The sequence below is a fragment of the Euprymna scolopes genome, chromosome 19 (assembly GCF_053919585.1).
Source record: "Euprymna scolopes isolate OS-2025 chromosome 19, ASM5391958v1, whole genome shotgun sequence".
In the NCBI taxonomy this organism is placed as follows: domain Eukaryota; kingdom Metazoa; phylum Mollusca; class Cephalopoda; order Sepiida; family Sepiolidae; genus Euprymna; species Euprymna scolopes.
In genome coordinates this window covers 21,719,686-21,741,478 of record NC_136500.1, presented here as the reverse complement: position 1 = coordinate 21,741,478, position 21,793 = coordinate 21,719,686, and the positions used below count along the sequence as shown (strand labels likewise).

Sequence of the window (21,793 nt, the reverse complement as noted above, 5' to 3'; positions counted from 1 at the left end):
TAAATACCATCAACAATAGAATTTAAACAGAATCAATCATGAAAATCACCAAGCTTGGAATTAAGATTAGAGATAACCAGAAAACACTGCATCCTTAATCAAGAGAACTAAAAAGAAAAGATGGCAATGATAATGAATAAAAAAAAATATATTCTGACGCTAACATCATCAGGTTTTATTCTGCCTGAATCGATCAGAAGGGGTTGCAAATTGCATTGTTATGATGATAGAACTTATGCATTCATAATCTAAAAGTTTCATCTCTTTGTTGCAGATATCAACAATGTGATACTAAGAAAAGAAACCCCTGTCATGAAAGTAGAAATGCAACATTGAATTCCTGGCAAAAATGCATTGAGAATGGTGGTAACTATGTAGAAAAATAAATTCTGGAGCATAAACGGTCGCTCGTTTTAATGGTACCACTCTTGTTTTCAAAGCTCTTCAACCTTTTGAGTTAAAATGGTTACACAACCAATTGCAATTATATGTGACAAAACAAATCAAATTTTTTTTAAGGAATTTGATACTTAACTAAAAATGGCCTGTACTTTTTTACTATGTCAACCTTTTTAAAAAATATTCAGAATAATTGGGTTATTGAAATTATTCTTTCAAAATGCTATTTGATTATAGAGACAAAAAGAATGTTAGCAAAAAGTAAAAAAAAAAATTGCCTATGAACATAAAGAAAACTTAGTTTGTGAAAATATCAGAACTGATGTGGAAGTTTACTCAAAACCTGTTGAATAACAAACAAGTTTTCCCATTGTTTAAAAGTTATTTGTGATCAAACACTAGCATCAATTAAATGAAAGAAATACTGCAGGAACAGTTCATTCTATTGAAAAAAGTTTTTTTTGAATTGTCATTCTCAAAGAAATTTATTGCAACATTAAGAAAAATCATTCATTGAAAAAGGTGATATCAAATTTACATGTTGGAAACCTCATATTTCATTAGAATTTTAGAAAATGAGCATTAAAAAAAATGAAAAGCAACAAAAAAGAATTAAATCATTAACAAGAAACATTAGTTTAACCATTGAACATACATGTAATAGAATAATTTGATAATTTATCAAAATTTGGATGTAATTTTGTTATGCTTGGTGAAGTTATCATAGAATATTTACAAAATGAATTTGGAAAATTAAGAGAAAATTCTAGTACATTGAAAATTTTCATATTGAAAAAACTAAAATGCTACTTAAATTAGTCAAAGAATACAACTTTGATTCAGGACATAATTTTTCGAAATGTGAATATTTACTGAATGAAATAGTATGTAGAATATTTGATAACATACCAGATCTTGAAAATATGGTTTCTAATTATATTAAGATGTCGCTTTTGTATAAAGCCGATTATGTTATAAAAAAAAGATTGTTTTAAATTTCCTCCTTTTTTTAAATATATTTTAACATGATTTTATTGTAATAATTGTGCACGATCTCATGAAAAAATTGTTGTTCATAAATACAATAATGTTCTTTGTTAGAGTTTATTTTAAAACTTAATCCAGCCAAGATAATTGCTAATATAAAATATTTAAAAATAAGTACCTAAAAATAAAAATTAGCAAGAGGAATAACTCATGTTAAAGTGAATTTACTAGGAGTTGTCTACTAAAAAAATTTAAAATGTGCAAACAAATAAAAATTTTAAACTAAAATCACTTCACTGCATCCCAAGCAACGCCAAGTAGGTTCAGCTAGTTAGAAATTAAAAAGGTAGAAATATTTACCTGTTCATAATCAAGATTGAATACAGCTTTTTGTAGATAACGAACGCCGCCATGAATCAATTTTGTACTTCTACTGCTTGTACCAGACGAAAAATCATATTTTTCAACTAATGCCGTTTTTAAACCTGGAAAATAAACAACAAACTAAAAGGTAAAGAAAATATGTCAGATATTTGATTTTAAAAATAGTCTGCATTGAATATTTATTAATTTTAATTCAAATATAAATAACAAGAAGAGTTTATTGTTCATGAATGTAAAGTATTTATTTAGAAAAAAATATTTGGGTTACTAGTAATAGTAGTATCGTCTGGGTTAGACCTCTACACTGCTATTTTTTAGCCAGTTTTTTGTCTTCAGATAAATAGGCTGTTGCATAGCCTTCTTCCAGTCGGGTGACTGGACAGTGTAGGATCAGGTGGTCTGTATCCTGGGGGGGATGGGGGGCTTCCTTGCACTTTAGGCAAATTGGAGAGTCTATTTGTCTCCATCTATGTTTCTTGACTGCAGTCCTGCAGTGTCTGGTTCTAATCCGGTTTGTGACTACCACTGCTTCCTACTATTCATAGCAAAACCTGGCAGACGCAAAGTTGGGTCTTTAATGATGTCCTCTCCTTTGGTTACTATTTGAGTTACTATCAATTAAGTAGGAGATTTCTAGATGACAAAATAAGTGGAATAGGAAATAAAAAGGGAGCAAGAGGGAGAGAGATGGTCTCTGTTGATGCTCACCACTGGAACTTTGTTATGTGGTATACTTTTCATAGGTGATACCGTACCATATTTAATGCAACAATGTTAGCCACTAGATCTTTTATCCCATCAAAGATTTTTCTCCAATAATATCGTTTTCAATATTGAACTTAGGAACAATGAACTCATGACTCAAACTTCATTATGTTGTACGCTCTTCTCCAACCATCTTTAGCACTTAATGATCTTAGCCCTTTGAGTGCTAAAATGCCACTAACAACTTCTATTAGGCTTGAGCATGCCAGTCAGAGATAAGCCTTATTATGGTGGCAATAAGTGAAAGCTATTTCCACCACTCAATTCAAATTATAGCTTATCACATCCTCCAAACTAAATTGTAATTTTTTTCAATCATTCAATTTTAGTGAGATTCAGTTTAGCTATATCATCATCATCAGCAGCATCATCATCATATTTGGTTTAACTTCTGTTTCACATGCTGGCATGTATTGAGCAGCTTTTAGAATTGACTTGCAAAGTAACTTATTTCTGATTAGATCTTTATTCATCCCTCTTTCTCTCAAATCCATTCTTATCATTTCTTGATGCACTTTTTTTTTTAAAATATTTTTTGTCTTCCCCCTGCCAACTGACCCTCTCACCTCAACTAGTCAAAATCTAACACAAGTACCCTTGTCCATTCTTTCAGTGTGACCAAACCAACAAAGTCTCCTGTTCTACATGCATCTCCCTATACTGTCCAGATTTAATTTTACTCTTCTAAAAGAATAGAAACATAAAGAACAGAAGCAGAAATTGTACGGATAATTTGCAATGAAGAAATGAACATAAAAGGCAAAGATGCATCAAGTTTAGCATGCAGTGAACATGCATTTCATAGTTTCTTCACGATGTGACTGGTAGATATTCCATGGTTGGTTTGATGGGTGCTGTGTTCCAACCAATTGAATTAAGTCTGTATAAACCAAAACTGAAGCGGACAAGGGAGATTAATTTCTCCAAGATTTATTCTATTTATCTACCACTTAATTGTTGGCTATTTTTTGACCTTGAAGTAGTAGTTTTCTTTTTTTTAAGCTTTTTACATCAAGGTACTTTGTCTTGTCTGAAGCGATTTTCATAAAAAACATCTAATCTATAACTCAGTCAGATTCTTGACACCAGATCTAAATAGCATTTCACTTACCAAATCGCAATTTGATTCTATATATCTACTGAATTAAGGTATTTTCCAAACATGTTTATTCACATAATGAATTCCAATCTATGTAATTGATTACATAATATACCCTGCCGTATATCGCTTTTAGTAAGAAAAGATTTATGAAAAGCACAGCTATTTTCCATGGATACTTATTAGCCAATTATATCACTGCATTTGTTACAAATAGAGACAAACCAACTTCTTACAGAGAGAAAGAGAAAGAGGTAGAGAACGATGATGATTTTCAACATTTCCTGATTAATTTACTTTCTTCACATTTGTTTTTGTTAAATTATTTGTTACTTTAGGAAAGTAAACTATTGTGAATAGGAATAACGGTGCTTCATTGTTGGCCAATCATTAGCCATGTCGGATTATGAGACCCAAGTTTAAAGTTCAAAGCATGCAGTCAGTACATCATTTGTATAGCCATGCTGATGAGTCTTTAAAAGATTAAACAAACTTGTTTGTGAATATGAAAATAATTAATGAAATTATATATGAACATTTGCCAGTGGCTGTCAGAGTTTTTTCTTGTCTTATGGGTGCTGAAGAGTAAAGAACTAAACACGATTATGAAGGAAGTAAAAGAGATGGTCGAAGAGTTCAATGTGGTGATTTTGATGACATCTGTGTGCAAGATTTAAGGACTTTTATAAACTGTTCTGGAAGTTTCTATTACTGGCAAGCAGAAAATGTTTCTTCTTTTGTTTCAAAGATAAAAGAAATATACAAACCTCGGCTAACTGAATCCAAAGCGACACCACAACCTGTAGCTCCACCACCAATAACTAAAACATCAAATTCTTCAGTCTTTAAGGACTTTAGAATTTCTGATCGAGAAGGTAACACATTGGAAAGTTTGGGAGTGACCTCAGCAGCAGAGAGTTTCGGACTAACCTAAGAAAGTAAAAAATAAATAATTAGCAAAGAAAAAAAATCAGAAAATACAAACTACATATTTCATTTATAGATCAATTAAACATATTTATATAAAAAAAATTTCTGTACATAAAAGTGAAGGAATGTCATTGCATACATTCAAAGTAGATATAGTAACACATGCAGCAATACCATAAGAAGATGGTAATAGATGCAGCAATACCACAAGTAGATGGTAATAGATGCAGCAATACCACAAGTGGATGGTAATAGATGCAGCAATACCACAAGTGGATGGTAATAGATGCAGCAATACCACAAGTGGATGGTAATAGATGCAGCAATACCACAAGTAGATGGTAATAGATGCAGCAATACCACAAGTGGATGGTAATAGATGCAGCAATACCACAAGTAGATGGTAATAGATGCAGCAATATCACAAGTAGATGGTAATAGATGCAGCAATACCACAAGTAGATGGTAATAGATGCAGCAATACCACAAGAAGATGGTAATAGATGCAGCAATACCACAAGAAGATGGTAATAGATGCAGCAATACCACAAGTAGATGGTAATAGATGCAGCAATACCACAAGTAGATGGTAATAGATGCAGCAATACCACAAGTAGATGGTAATAGATGCAGAAATACCACAAGAAGATGGTAATAGATGCAGCAATACCACAAGTGGATGGTAGTAGATGCAGCAATACCACAAGTAGATGGTAATAGATGCAGCAATACCACAAGTGGATGGTAATAGATGCAGCAATACCACAAGAAGATGGTAATAGATGCAGCAATACCACAAGTGGATGGTAATAGATGCAGCAATACCACAAGAAGATGGTAATAGATGCAGCAATACCACAAGTGGATGGTAATAGATGCAGCAATACCACAAGTAGATGGTAATAGATGCAGCAATACCACAAGTAGATGGTAATAGATGCAGCAATACCACAAGTAGATGGTAATAGATGCAGAAATACCACAAGTGGATGGTAATAGATGCAGCAATACCACAAGTAGATGGTAATAGATGCAGCAATACCACAAGTAGATGGTAATAGATGCAGCAATACCACAAGTGGATGGTAATAGATGCAGCAATACCACAAGAAGATGGTAATAGATGCAGCAATACCACAAGTGGATGGTAATAGATGTAGTTATACAACCAATACATAGTAGTAGATATAGTAATATTACAGCTAAATTGAAATAGAAGTAATAATACTACAAGTAAATAATAGTAGATATAATACTATTACATTATAATAGAAATATCAGAAAAAATGTTTACGGAAGATATTTTTATTCATACATGTTTAATCGATTAGTGCCAAATTTTTTTTCACCTTTAATGTATTACAAATAATTTTTGTAAATACAATATTATTTTATACTATATATGTTCTTTCAAAGATGTACTTGAATTTATAGGATAAGATAGTTATAGCATTTGATCGCTGATGTGCAGTGATAAAACTTAAATGAACTTGCGATGTTAGGCTGTAACTTTGGTCAAAGTTGGACTGTTCCTTCTTTAATCAAATTTTTTTGATTATCGACTGACTGGATGCATTCAAATACAAAACATGAGAAAATTCCCATACACATAAAGTACATTTGTGTGAAATCAAAAAAAATTATAATAAAAACGGTTTCATTTCACAGAGAAACTCTCTCTCTCTCTCTCTCTCTCTCTCTCACACACACACACACGCACACACACACATAAAGTACCTTTTATATATAAGTCGCAAGAGAGATTAAAGCAACATTTGTATTTTCCAGATTTGTTTGCGATACTTGTTGAATGAAAACCACTTTACCTAAACATATTTTCTGGAGATAATAAAAACCAGGCATAAAACTTGAAGTGTCCTTACTGTCTCATGTCTATTGCTAATAATCATGTCTCAGTTTTCAATATACTGTGAAAAATATAGAGTAGAAAGATACAATCAATTTCATTTATTATGCAATCAAAAATCTTTTGGTAACTAATCCTTAAAACCAACACTATACTTAGTCATAAAGATTGAAGTGTCTTTCAAATATTACACCTACTGCCTGATGTTTATTGGCTACACTGATATCTCAGTTTTCAGGATATTGTAAAATTCTATTATTCAATCAAAAATCTTCTTGTAAGCACTCCTTAAAATCAAGCCACACTTTTATATCACTCATCTGCTGTTCCCAGCCGTAAAAACTCATTAACTGTCATAAAACTCACTCCCACTCCTAAAACTGTCCATAAACTAACTCTAAATATATTGGCCTCTTTGTTTTAGTCATCACCACACCTTGATTAACAATCCTATTTCAGATGTTCTTTGTGTTCCTTGGTGAACCACTTATCCCCCACCACCATGATTGTCTTTCTACTAATCTAATTTCCTATACTTTTGTTTTACTGATCCACTATTTCCTCATTTTTTTTTTATAGTTATTTCTTTTTGTTCCCCACTTTCTAATATTTTATTGGGAGAGGGGCATAGTATCAAACACACCTTATCAGATTTTTTCATTCAACTTTCTAACTGCACGTGTCGTTTTATTAGTTCGAGACATTTATTTTTCTTTTCTTTTTTAAGTGAAAAGACAAATTAATTGAGATTGTCAGACTGACTTCCTCATCTTGGTTGTTATAGTCACAACGTTTTGGCTTTTTTGCCTTCAGGCCTTCATCAGGTGTTTTGTATCAAACTGGGGAACCGTTTGTTAGGAGTCTCGAACCCAACCCTTTATTATTAGTGATATATGGCCGAGTGGTCCTAGATGGTGTATCAAAGTTTACAGTTACCCAAAGGTGCTGAGTTCAATCCTGAACGAAGGCAGTGAAAAGTAACATTCAAAACAGAGAATCAGCAACTATGTCCCAGAGCCTAGCTGGAGTCCGAACACCCCCGTAATAATAATAAAGGGTTGGGTTCGAGACTCCTAACAAACGGTTCCCCAGTTCGATACAAAACACCTGATGAAGGCTGGAGGGCAAAACGGTCAAAACGTTGTGACTATAACAACCAAGATGAGGAAGTCAGTCCAACAATCTCAATAAAGGAAAACACCTCATCTCAAAAATACAGACAATTTCTAAGACAAATTAAGAAGAAAAGTTTTTACTTACTTGTGTTTCTTTATTATTAGAGAAAAGGTAGGCCGTCAGAGTCCCACCCGCAACGGCAAGACCCGCCACTCGCACAATCTTGTTGGAGAGGTTAAACCTCATCTTGAATTAGTGACCTGAAAGAGGAACAGAATTAAATTTTCTAAATATTGACCTTTGACATCCTTAAAGAAACAGAAAAAAGATGATCTGAAAATCATTTAATTTATGAAGAAATTATTTGAAATATAATTTTGTTTGTCTTTTTTTTTCTTTTTTTCTTTACTAATGAGTCACCACTTATTAAGGCGAACAGCCATTTGAAGATACGAACAGAGACAAAACGTTTTGAATTAATTTTTGGTAATCACTACGATAAGACAATTTAAAAAGCAAATGGAGATGAAAACAAACTAAAATTCGAAAGAAAATAATTTGCATAGAATTTATTTAAGAGAAGAATATCAAAACAAAAAGCAGACGAAAAAGGAAATAACGTTTTCAGGTGATGAAACGGATTGATAATATATATACACCAGCAGGAGACCTCACGTACAAACAAAAAGCAGACGAAAAAGGAAATAACGTACAAAAAAGAGAGAAGTGAAATACACGGATTTTTCGGATGTTATTAGAAAATCACAGTGAAATATAAAATGGCGAAATCCCCATAGCTTACTATTTATCGCTGTGTTATGTCAACACTAAGATTTGAAAGTACTTAAGATGATTGCAGATTTTCAGGTGATGAAACGGATTGATAATATATATACACCAGCAGAAGACCTCACGTTGCCCGGGGTGGAATTATGATCAATGAACGTTTCACACTCCCATACTTTTATTGTCATCGAAATCAGTGAAATCGCCCATTTTTCAATCGATTGTCTGTTCTAGTCAGGGGACCAACGTGGTGCACCATGAGGAAACTTCACATGCATCTCTGCAGTGACAATCCACAATACATTGATTTGAATTAAAGTGTAAAATGAAACAGTCAAATATCATGGTGCAATTGTGTTTTAAACAGAAACATTCATTTTCAACGCGCTCCTGTCATATCAAAGAAACTACTGTTGATTTTGACCTACTGTTGATTTTATATGCCTGGCCTTACTGCTTGTGCAGTAATAATGGCTTGAATTTGAGTTTAAAATTAAAAACTCAAGTATCATAGTACAATTATGCTTTAAACAGAAACATTCATTTCGACCGCACCCCTGTCATATCAAAGACCTAGGCACGGGCAAAAATGATGGCTTAAAGATAGGGGGATATAGTTTTGAAAGCCAATTTATCATAATTATTTTGTAGGTTTCCGAATATTTTTTTATTGTATTTGAAAGATTAAAGACTAAAGTTAATTTCCAAAAGGAAAAAAAAAATATTTGTACACGTGAAAGTTATGAAAAATCTTTTCACGGCAAGCTAACCAATTCGACTAAACTTAATCTTTTGAAAAATAAATATTAGTTTTCTGGGTCTATTTCAATGATAATTAGTAAAGTCCTAAGATACTGAATTAAATAAAAAAATTAAAAAATAAAATAAAAAAAAAACACCTTGTTTGTACAAAAAAAATAGCTTAATTAGCTCCCAAAACCGAGAGATTCTTGCTTGGCAGAATATCAACAAAACTGAAGTCTAAAGATGGATTATATAGAAGCACAAAATCTTAGGCAGAACTAAAAGTTGCAGAGCGGCGCAAGAAGGGCCTCAAATGATAGGATTTTTTACAGACCGTTCTTTTACAGTTGAAATATTTTTTAAGAGGTCAAAAATGGGTCAAAATTGAAAAAAAAGTTATACATTTTGTACATTCATCTTGGTTTATTTTTAATTTTTAATCAGTTCATATGCGTGTCACGTTGGTATAGTGGTAACGTCACCAGCTCTGAATGCTACAGTTTCGATTTCGATTCTAGCTGATGGCACATGAATACTTTTTTTGTTTTTACTTTTGAAATCACAGCTCTATAATAATATATACAAAATCTGGGTGAATTAAAATATCATATTTAAGCATATTTTACACCCGGGCAAAGCCGGGCGCCTCCCTCCTCCCGCTGCTAGTTTTAGATAAACAAAACGCCAAGTAGCTTTGATTAAAGATATAGGTCGTCAAGCAACATCTTGTCATCTTAACAATTAACATTGACACATGTCACTTAATTTTGCCATACACAGAAACATGCATGACTAGAACGACTAGAAAGGTATAGAAACATAAAAATGGTATGATATAGATTGGGAAATCGATGGCTTAACTTCAAGATTATGCTTTATATGTGTATATACGTCTGGAAACGCTGTATTTCCGAGTTACGCAGACAATTTAAACAAATACTGATCAAAATTATTTAATGTAAATATCAAACACGTATAACATGTGTGATAGTAAGCTGTTATTTCTATATACATATGTGAAAGGAGCATGCATAAAATAATCCTGGACCTGGTGTTGCTACATGCACGAACAAAACCATCAAAAAATGATACTAAACAAATATAAAAGCCATGGAGCTTAGAAGAAAGATACGTGCATTATAACCAGTAGGAACTCCTTTGATACAATGTTGGCAGTTCTGTTTTTGGCAATATATACCAAAAAAGGACAATTGAAAATAAGCCATACACCATTCACTACAACTATGCAATTCCTACAGCTAGATACCTTGAAAACGCAGCCATAAAACTTGGCATAGTGATATGGGATAAGAAGGAGGAAGAAACAACCTTAGTAGAAGTCAATGTCCCCAATGATGTTGGGTTAAACAGAGATGAAAGGGAAAAGATAACAAAATACCGTCTTATGTATGACATGAAAAGAAACTGGACTCACAGTAAAGAATTTCAAAAACTACCTGGCAGATATACCTGATGAACCAAGTGCAAGAGAGATACAAACAATTACACTTAAAGAGACGGTTAGAATCGTAAAACAATCTCTCAGTTGGAATGTATGAGCAAGAGCAAAATAATAAAATTAATAATTCAAATCAGCACAAAGACCATGCTGAGGAATAAATGAACGGAAAAGGAAATTAAACTAGTAATAGAATAATATTACAAAAAGGTAGCCATACACAAAGAAGATCGTTTGCACGACGTATACAACATAATCCTAAAGTTATGTCACCGATTTTCAAAACCCTGTATAGGTCTATTCAAAGAAAAACAAGTCGAGCATGCTGGGTCCCCCTCCACAAGTGAACAAATTACTTTCACCATGACTAATGTTTGTGCAAAATGTAAAAAGCCAAGGCATGGTTATTGAGAAAAGTGCGGACAAATGAAAGAATGAATGATTTGGGGTCAATTTTATCCTTATAACGGCTCCTGGGGAAAACTTTTTTAAAAGAAAATATAAGCCCCTTTTTAAGCAAATTAGTTCAGTTTTATTTGACATCTTGTCACTTGATTTTGTTTCAGATTTATGATGCTTGGAATCAGGACACCAACTAAAGCAAGTCGACTAACTGGCTGTTAGCTGTTTTGATTCTGTTTTCAGTACAATCCAATAAAAGGTACTTTTATTTAAATCTTCAATGGCGTCTGTTAATTCAATTTTGGAGTCAGATGAACTTTCTACTACAGCTTTTCATTACATTTAATTATAATGGAGAACATTGCTGCTGCTGCTGTTTCTGAAAACAGTGCTACACACACACACACACGTGCGTGTGTGTGTGTGTGTTTTCCGTTGGTTCACAGTCACTGTCACTATTTACTCCATTCAGAAATCCATGAACTGTGACATATTTTAAAGAAATTATTCTTACATAACTAAAACCGAGGTTTCTTGACTTTTACGATATTTGTCACATCATTCCAGTGTGGGAATGATATATATGCTAGCATTTCGACCCGGCGTTGCCCGGGTGTTTGGAGGTGTATGCTGAGCAAAAAAAACAAAACAAAAAAAAACCCCAAAAAACAATGGTAATTTTTTAAAAATTTGACTCCTATTATAACCCCTTAATATGTATTAATTGGGGCTCAAATCAAGTTATTAAGTTTGATCCATGTCCAAGTAACCAATATCTAAAATGTCAAGTGTTTAGATCCAAAATTGGCGGAGGAGTTTGGTAAAGTTCTCAAAGGTCAAATCATTGAACTTTGACCTCTTAAAAGACAAATTTCTGGCCGAAAACCGATCACATCGATTTTCCCAAATCTCAGTACCCTGTATATCAAATTTTGAGTCTGTAGACTAAAAATTGACAGAGTTATTGCGTAGAGAAATGTACACAGACACACACAGACACGTTCACTTTTATAAATATACTAGAAATGGGTGCCCGGCGTTGCCCGAATGTTTTGAGGTGTATGCTGAGCAAAAAAAAAAAAAACAAAAAAAAAACGGTCAATTTTTTTAACTTTGACCCCTATTATGACCCCTTAAAATTTAGGTACTTGTGCATTTAACGAACCAGACGTAACTCAGCATTTGCTCGGCTTTGTCCGACGCATGACGTCAACAGCCGGATATAACCGAGCGTTGCCGATTAAGCAGACGAGAATTTCGCTATCAATTGGAAGAGTGTCACAATTCAAGAAACGCTTATTTGAAGAGAGTTTTTAAAAAAATTGTTTTAAAAAGATAACTGACGAAATAATGAATATTACAAACCTTGCGGACCAGCTCCAGACCCCAGAGGCTGCACTAAACTTTTGCCAGCAACGGAAATTGTTGGCAGAAGAGAAAAGGTGTTTACATTTTGGCCAGGATTGTGTACTTGCAAAGAGAACAAGCCTTTCCGACGTTTACGGTTGGAGGTGTAACATGTCCTCGATGGACCTCCAATAGGATTGGGACCTTCTTCTCAAAATTCCGACTAACCATCGCATGTATAATAAAAATAATATACTTATGGGCGTTCGAGATGGCATGTACAAAAAATCTCCATCGCGAATGTGGGTTACGTTCTCGCCACATAATCGTGGATTGGAAAAATTTCCTGCGTGATATATGCAGGGACTATTTTCTTAGGAATCCCCGGCAGATTGGAGGCCCAGGCCATACGGTAGAAATCGACGAGTCCGTTTTTAACCGCAGAAAACACAACGTTGGCAGACGGTCTGGGTCTTCGGTGGATACGACCTCGCCGAAAAGGAGGGTTTCTTGGTCACTGTATCAAATAGGAACGCCAAAACCCTCCTTCCACTAATAAATAAATAAAAAGAAATCTTTGTTTCTGGCGAAAAAAAAAAATGTACAAATAATCCTGCCCCCCCCCCCCAATGCTTTTTATTGCCCCTTTTTTTAGGCTTTTTCCATTTATTTGACATAAAGAGTTGAAAAAAAAAAAAAATATTAACTTTTACGTGTTTAAGACAGACAATGTTTTTTTTACGTTAAAAATTGAAAAAAAAAACCCAGTTCAGACAAAAAAAAAAAAGTTTCCTATTATTTCACAAAAAAACTTGTTTTATATGTATTTATTTTGAAAACAGAAGACAATTTCAAACAATAATAATAAAAAAAACAAATGAACGGTAGGTTTTTGCTTTTTACTTATTTATTTTTTTTTATGTTTCTACATTTTACAATTTCATTGTACAGTTATTTTGTTGTAGCGTTGTTTTTATTTTATCGCCAACGCTCGGTTTTATCCAGCTGTTGACGTCATGCGCCGGACAAAGCCGAGCAAATGCTGAGTTACGTCTGGTTCGTTAAATGCACAAGTACCAAAATTTATTGTTTAGGGCTCAAATTAAGTTATTAAGTTAGATCCATGTCCAATGAACCTATATCTAAAATTTCAAGTGTCTAGACCCTAAATTGTAGGAGGAGTTTGGTAGAGTTCTCAAATGTCAAATCATTGAACTTTGACCCCTTAATCGCCAAATTTCTCCCCGAAAACCAATCACATCGATTTTCCCAAATCTCAGTACCCTGTATATCAAATTTCGAATCTGTAGGCTTAAAATTGACAGAGTTATTGCGTAGGGAACTGTACACAGACACACACACGTTCACTTTATATATATATATATATATATATATATATATATAGTAATTTATAAAATATATATGGCGATTAAGCTACACTGAATATTCCGCATTTCATCCACTCTAGGACTCCTCAGGCTTATGCGCATAAGCCTGAGGAGTCCTAGAGTGGATGAAACACGGAATATTCAGTGTAGCTTAATCGCCATATATATTTTATAAATTACTAACTAGCTCTACCTACATAATGAGCACTTTTGAAGTAAATACTTAAAGTTTACGCATAAATCGATACTTTCGTATATTAATTTTATGTGGCTAAATTAAGTAGTTATATATATATATATATATATATATATAGTATTTCAGTTGAGTATATTGTATTATTGATTAAAATAACATAGACCCTTTTGATGGTTATATATGTGTGATAAATGAAAGAAAAACTTTCACATCCAAATATATCAGGTTTACTTGGTACATGTGGATGATTACATATGCTCTCCACCTTCAAGGATTAAATATTCTAGTAAGTGAGTTCCCTGGTGATCATTAATAATAATGCATAGGTCTTCATAAAAAAGTGAATAATCTTGGCTTAAAAACGTTTACTATAAGCAAGTAGGTTTAACTTACTATAGTAAGCTTGTACACCGGGTAAGACATCCACTGGTTCTCAAAAACAGTCAGGTTACAATCTCAGTTGTTCTAGCCACATTAACGAGCTATGATACAGTAAAACAGTTTGTGGGTTTTATATGTATATACTAGGTCACCTGTGACTCGATGCTTGCCACCGAGTTCATTTCATGATTGTTATCTATCAAGAAAAGATTTTCTTTAAAATGCATGACGTCATAAAAGATTACTGCTAGTTGGCAAAAGCAGTGTGACGTCATAATTGATGAATAGTGTAGTTTCTAAAAGCTGTTGTAGGCTCGTAAACAGCAGCAGTGACTAGGTGGTTAACCATAAGGACTAACAACTTGGGCGTACCAAGTTCAAACCCAGTTCGTTCCACAGAAACAATTTCACTTAGGAATGTTGGCAACCTTCACATGGTATCCAATGTCTTTCTAAAAAGAATTCTAACGAATAACAACAATAATCATACGATTCATACGAAATTAATGAATGAATGATGCTCATTAACAATAACATTAAAGTTTATCCTTCAGTGTTCAAAATCAAAATGTTTAAACTCATATCAGAGCACACACTAGCCTAAATTAATTTTTTTTAAAAATCATATTTTAGACCAGCGAGAGGATTTTCTGAATTTATTTAAAATGTATTTTCTAGGAGCAACCTTGATCCTTTAAAAAGCCAGATTTTCTTTAATAAACCAGTGAACCCCAGTGAAGTCGAGTCTATGGACCGGCATCCGTTGGCGCCCCTCCTGTTGGTTCTTGAGCTTGTCACATCTCTCCACTCCAACGCATGCAAAACATTAGCAAACATACAGACACGCACAACTCATTGATTCCTTCACTATTGTCTGCCAATGTGCATGAACTTATTGAAATGTGGCCAACCTTTCTTACTGACTTTTTTTTTCTCATATGAAAACTAATGAACTTTGATTCTTAATTGACCAGAGAAGTTTTGATTACGATTTTCTAACCCGTGTGACACATGGTCTTTAAACTATCAACTCTGACTTCTTCAATATCTCAACTAATGAATCCCCCTTATTTTACAAGAACTCTAAAATATTCACGGAAATTCTATGTTTTTCCTATTGCTGTAAACTTCATTTTAAACATATCAAATCTCTCTTGTGAATGTATGTCTCTGAAATTAAAACAAGTCTCTCATTTTTATGAACCAAATATTTTTCTAAAATCAACACATCCCAAAAATACTTTGTCCAAATCAAAACCCTTAAAGAAACTCTCCAAAACTGGAAATAAGGAAATCCTAAATACTGTTTCTCATTTTGCTTGTTATTCTCACAACGTTTTGGCCAATATAACTGCCAATCTTATTCAGGCATATCTTGACAATGGCTGTTATTGGAAAGTGGAAAAAATGTTTTCGTTTTCTTTCCCAACAAACTATAGTCGTTAGAATTCAAAATGTGTAATACGTTTATGAAACGGAAAGAACGTGGAGTTGTTTTCATTTGGTAAAAGATGGAGGGAACTATGATGGCTTGATACTAAAAAATATTAATATACCTGAAGAAGGTTGGAGGTTGCGTCAGCCGAAACGTTGCTTGAATAATCCAAATAATCCAAATTATCAATCCTCATCTTGAAAATTCAGAAACATTATATCAAATCGGTATAGACCCAAATTAATACGAAAATAAAAATGGCACAATGTTTTTTGCTTGTCATAAGCACATCACACATTTTGAATTCTAACAACTATGGTTTGTTGGGAAAAAGAACAAAAGCATTCATTCCTTTATTCACAAATAAGACTGTTTTGTTACAACATAATATTAGAGTTTGTCGTAATATACATGCTAAGATAGGTTCCTATAAGAGTTTCCTGTTCTGCACACATTTTCATATTCTGGCCAGATTAAATCTTCCTCTAAGATCATCATATCTAAGTCTGTCTCCAAGACTCATACAGGATGACCCCCCAAAAAAACCGGGCCTCAACTCTACTTAGGCCCCATTTTTTAGTGTTTTGTCCGAATGGAATGAAACTTTGGTCATAACTAGTTTATTATATTCAAAACATCACATCAAAACACTAGGGTCTTTGGCCTTTTTTTCTCCGTTCTACAGCATATGTTCTAGATGGCCTCCATTTAGCTTTTGTTTTTTTTGGGGGGGTCACCCCGTATTACATATCCATCATATCATTGTCATATTTATTTTTATGCAACACATATCCTCAACATTCATTGGCCAGGTTTCATTTCTATACACTGAACACCTGTCCAATAAACTCTTCCTTTGGTTGACAACGGTAATGCTTTACTGATCAATAATGTTAGAAGCTCCTTCAATTTACTCCATCCAACCCTAATTCTTATTATCACACCAGCACCAACTGCTTCCTGTGCTCAATGGTGTCACCAAGGTAACAAATACACCAGAAACAAATTATACAAATATTTACAACTTAGCAACTAATGAATGAATACATTTCTTTATTTATGAAAGCGATTCATTTGAATTAACTGATAATTATTTTATCACACATGGTGTTTTCAACATTATTTAAAATCTGTCATATAAAATTATGTCCGCTGGATTTTAATAGTCAGACTTAAATAGCATTGATTCTGACTAGGTAATTTTCATTTGTTATTCTTATACCATGTTATTAGCAATTAACTGACGTACTTCACTACAATTACTTTCAAATACTTAATCTGGTTCGACAGTTTGTTAATATGGAGACCTAAAAAAATATGCTAAGGAGAATAACTCTTAATCTTTTAGTAAGAGTTAGCATCCCTTATTTGCTTTTTTTTTTTTAACTTAGATATTAAACTTAAAGGTGTTGTAATAGAACATAGAAATATTTAATAAAGGAATTTGAACATAATGGGTCCCGGGCAACGTTGGGTCAGTACAGCTCATCATAGAATAAAATAGTAATCAAGTCTATTTTTAGAAAAAAATGCTAGTTATTGTACCTATTTACTATGCCTCCCCACGGGACAGAGTTAGACACAAGGGTCGTTTTTTAACGTGGCGAAAAGGTACAAAAATAAAAAAATTGTCTCAGTCGTGAAAGACTGATCCTCAACCGAAAGAGAATAAGAAATGGAAGTGCAGCATCTGGAGAACAGATACTACACTTTGATCTTGGCCAAAAGGCCAAGTTAGTTATTGTAGCTCATTTTAGACAAAGTGATAAAAAAAAACCTAGGAAATAGTCCCCTTAATCATTTAATCATAGACTTTATCCTAATTTTCTGACACTCATTTATGAAAATAATCTGCTCATATGTCTATTAACCAAACAGGTTATTACTACTTCACTTATAAAGATTCCATTTCTTTTGCCCCTGAATGTGACTATGCACGAAGAGTTAGCAATGCCGTAGAAACAGGGATATCAGTGCCATTGTGAAACCTAAAACATTTAAAAAAAAAAAAAATTGTTGATGAACTTAATTTTATATTTATTATATAACTTTAAATTTCTAAAAATAAACAAAAAAAACAAAAATGTATCTCTGATCAAATTGTTTGAATCAGGAAAAAGTGAGTTTGCAAAGCCAGTTAATATATTTTTTAATAAAAAAGCAAAATCTCAAATAAGTTTTTCTGTCTGATATGTATATTCTCCTCTTTCTCCCATTCTTTATCTCTCCATTTACTAAATGATGCAATAAAATCTAACATTTGACAAAAAGTAAACAAAATACTAGGAGGTTCTGAGGAGTATGGTGAAACCCTGCCATGATGAAATATCTGCTGAACGCCTTTGTGTCCTCTAGCAGGACTCTGCTCCTGCACGTAAGACTAAGACAAGACAGGCATGGCTGCTCAACAATGTTTCTTACTTTTTTTTTTTTTTACATGGAGGTCACCACTTAACAAGGCCCGGAGGCCACTTAGGGATAAGGGTTATTGCGTGTACAGTAATCAATGAGATAGTATTGTAGTAATCATTAGTATTGGAGATTTGATAGAGTGTCTTCCTTAAGGGGGCGGTTTGTCAGGAATTTGTTTATGTTGAAGACATCCAAGTTGTAATCAGGTGGGAAAGAGGCAAACGGAAGAGAGTTCCACAGTCGTGCACTTCTGAGAAAGAAGCTCTGCTCATGGAATCTACGTTTAGATTTAGGCACAGATAAAGAGTGGGGAAAATTATTGACAGTAGTTTCAGCCAGACGGATGTTTCTCGTGAAAGATTGGGGAGGAGAGGAACGAGAGATTGGAGCTTGGACGAGAGATTGGAGCTCAGACGAGCACTTGCCATGGAAATAATGATAAAACAAGGACAGGCTCGCAACGTCTCTTCTGTGGGAGAGAGGCTGCAGGGAAAAGAAAAGGGCATCTCCCCACTAAGCTACGAAGTCTATTTTGTACTCTGTCAAGGCAGGATAGGCTGTTTTTAGCACCTCTTGCCCAGATGTGGCAGCAGTACTCCATCCTTGGACATACTTGGCTTTTATACAGATAGAGAATTGCATCAGTAGTAAGATATCTTCTGAAGCGGTAGAAGGATCCCACCATTTTCCCAGCGTCCTTGGCAACAGACCTGATGTACATGTTCCATTTCAGATCAGAAATAAAGGTCAAACCCAGAAGCTTGTCAAAACATGGAGCCTCCCCAAGACGAGAGCCATCCATTTCAATTGATGCCAGATGTGGATCAGAGCATTGATGATGCAAAGATAGAAGCTTGGTTTTGGATGAATTAAAAGTGACCAGCCACCTCTTCTCCCACTGTACCACGTGCTCAAGATCAGAGGAGAGAGAATTAGAGAGAACTTTGTCACTTACGACCTTTGATGTGTTGCCATAGATGGTCATGTCATCAGCATAGATGTCAACGAATGATTTAAGTATGTATTTTGGGAGATCATTGATGTAGATCAAGAAGATGGGCCCCCGAGGGACTCCAGCATTAATACTCTGGGCCTCTGATTTCTGCCCATCAACCACTACTCTTATGAACCTATCAGAGAGAAATGATTTAATGATTGAGAAAACATTTCCAGTAATACCGTAGCTGGAAATCTTGTGAAGTAGGCCCTTATGCCATACCTGATCGAAGGCCTTCGATATGTCAAAAGCAATTGCTCTGGAAAGGAAGCCTTTGTCAAGAGATTCACTAATCCTATGAGATATAACCGTTAGGACATCTGCTGCAGATCTTGCGGAGTGGAAACCATATTGCATGTCACTAAGAAGATTGTTTCTGCTGAGGTGGTTGACTACTTCTTTATTTAATATGGATTCTAACAACTTACTCATGACACACAGGAGACTTATTGGTCTGTACTGAGAGGGAGATGACTTTTCACCTGAATTCTTAAATACAGGGCATACTGGTGAGGTTTTCTAGGGTGTTGGAAAGCACTTCTCCTTAAGGCAATGCTTAAACAGTTTTGTAAGTATGGGGGCAAGTTCTGGTTGGAGCTTTTTCAGCACTATAACTGGAATGCCGTCAGGGCCAGTTGCTTTACTGGAATCAAGGTTCTTTATTAGCTTGGCGACATCACGCACAGATATTTATATATTGCATAGCGTGTTGTCCGTTATAGGAAGAAATATGGGGAGTTGATGGCCTTCGTCGCATAGGGTAGAATTAGTTGCAAAGTTCTTGACAAATAGTCTGGCCTTGTCTGATGCTGACGAGATTACCTCAGGTCCATTGATGATAGTTGGGATAGAATGCACGCTTCCGTTCAGGATCCTGTTTGTTATTTGCCAAAACTGGTGGGAACCAAGCCGCTTCTCAGCTATTTCTGATTTAACAGACTGAGCATATAGCTCTCTTGCATTTTTTATTATTGTTTTACACTGGTTGCTGGCAGTCCTGCAAGCAGCTTTAGTCTCAGTACATCTATTACATTGGTAGCTATGGAAAAAGTGATTTCTGTGCACAATGGCAGCAGCACATTCTGGGGAAAACCATGGCTGGCTGTTAGGTTTTTGTTGGAATTTTTTGGATGGTATGAATCGGTCTATGCCTACAATTAACCATTCGGTCAGGTCTGATACTATAGCGGACACATCCTTTTTAAATATGAAATGCAGAGGTAGATCAGATATGAATGTACAGAAGCTATACCAGTCAGCCATAGAGTATCAATATACAGTACGGTGGAGAGGTACATCTGAAGACTTATTGCATTTCATTTTTATCTTAACTGCTACAACGGAGTGGTCAGAGGATCCCAGAGGAGATAGAACGGAACATGAACATAGCTCAGGGGAAGTTGTGAGGAAAAGGTCTAGAAGGCTTGTATACTGACCGGTAGTATCGGGCACACGGGTGGGTCCGTGAACAATCTAAGTGAGGTCATAGGTAGTGGAGAAATCATGACAGAACCTCCCCTTGTCATCGGTCTTATTTGAGTGGGTCAGCCGTTCCACATTATGGACATTGATGTCACTGCAAATGTGAATGTTATCTGAAGGATGAGCAGACAGGATATGGTCAATTTTCTTAGATATGCTCTTAAGGATAGTAACCCCACTGTTCTGGGGGCGATAGAAGGAAAATATAAATGCCGTGATGTAAGCTAGTGCAACCTGGAAGCACATATAAGGTAAATTAGGGTCTTCTCTGGAGATATCCCTACCTCATGGAAAGCCATCTTTAATGTAGGCACATATTCCATGCTCATGGCGATCTTGGGGGTCAGATTTAGATGTTAAGTTAGAATATCCTTTAATTATGAATTCGTCTAGGGAAGTGGTTAGCCCTATGCCAGTTTCACTTAGAAAGAATATGTCCAGTTTCGTCTCCTGTAATTGTGTTTCAACCTCTGGAATGTTGGAACGTAGACCCCTGATGTTGGAGAAGGAGACATGGTAGTAGGGGTCTACGTTGGTGGATGGGGTTCTAGGTTTATTCGTGCTTTTTTTTTTTTTTGAGATTTGTGATGTTGAGGTTTTGGGATTTGTGGAGCAGGTCGATAGAGTTGGTCGGAGCAGGACAGAGAGGGAAAGTAAGAGAGAAAAAGACAAGAATGTTTTTTTTTTTTTTGTAGCACATGATAAGGTAAAGCCGTAACAATTACCCACTAGTATGGCATTGAGAGGCCCTACCAGAAACTACTGTATGGTCTAGAATCCATTCTCCAACTGTGGAGATTATTTGTGATGATATTATGTGTCCCAAGCGAAGTCGAATAACGTTGCTGGTGAATTCTTATAAGTCCTTTATCACTATTAGGAGAAACAGCAACATTGAAACGAGTCAGGACAAAAATGGGTGACCAGTTGGGAATACCAATATATGTTCTCTGTTATTACTTGATGTTGTTTCCAGTCACCCTAGACTTCTTGCCACTGTAATCAGGCAGTGCTGACTCAGGAGAATTGTTGTTGGAGATTAAGCAACCCTTGCTTCATAATTACACATACAGCCATTATAACAGGAGGTATCTATTGTCTCGAGAGATTCATTGAAAATTATGAGAATGTATAAACAATTTATCACAGTTATCTCTAATTCCATCTGTTAAACAAACCTACAAAGCCAAGATAACTTTTGTATTTAACTAGATAAT

General features: G+C 34.7%; 1 protein-coding gene and 1 pseudogene across 4 annotated transcripts in view; both read right to left on the bottom strand.

The window, feature by feature from the left end:
• Positions 1-21,793, bottom strand: part of LOC145303483 (glycerol-3-phosphate dehydrogenase, mitochondrial-like) — a 214,099-nt gene that overhangs the window by 127,181 nt on the left and 65,125 nt on the right. For 2 of the 4 annotated variants that reach the window (XM_080144850.1, XM_080144847.1), the window contains exons 1-4: positions 14,263-14,399; positions 7,692-7,807; positions 4,402-4,564; positions 1,747-1,871 (exon numbers count right to left, since the gene is read on the bottom strand). In XM_080144850.1, coding sequence (XP_080000976.1) covers positions 1,747-1,871; positions 4,402-4,564; positions 7,692-7,793 — 390 coding nt within the window. In that variant the 5' untranslated portion in view covers positions 7,794-7,807; positions 14,263-14,399. Of the gene's footprint in view, positions 1-1,746; positions 1,872-4,401; positions 4,565-7,691; positions 7,808-14,262; positions 14,400-21,793 lie in introns of those variants that run through there. The other 2 variants (XM_080144851.1, XM_080144848.1) reach the window with 1 other exon arrangement.
• LOC145240599 (U2 spliceosomal RNA) lies at positions 17,292-17,427 on the bottom strand (annotated as a pseudogene).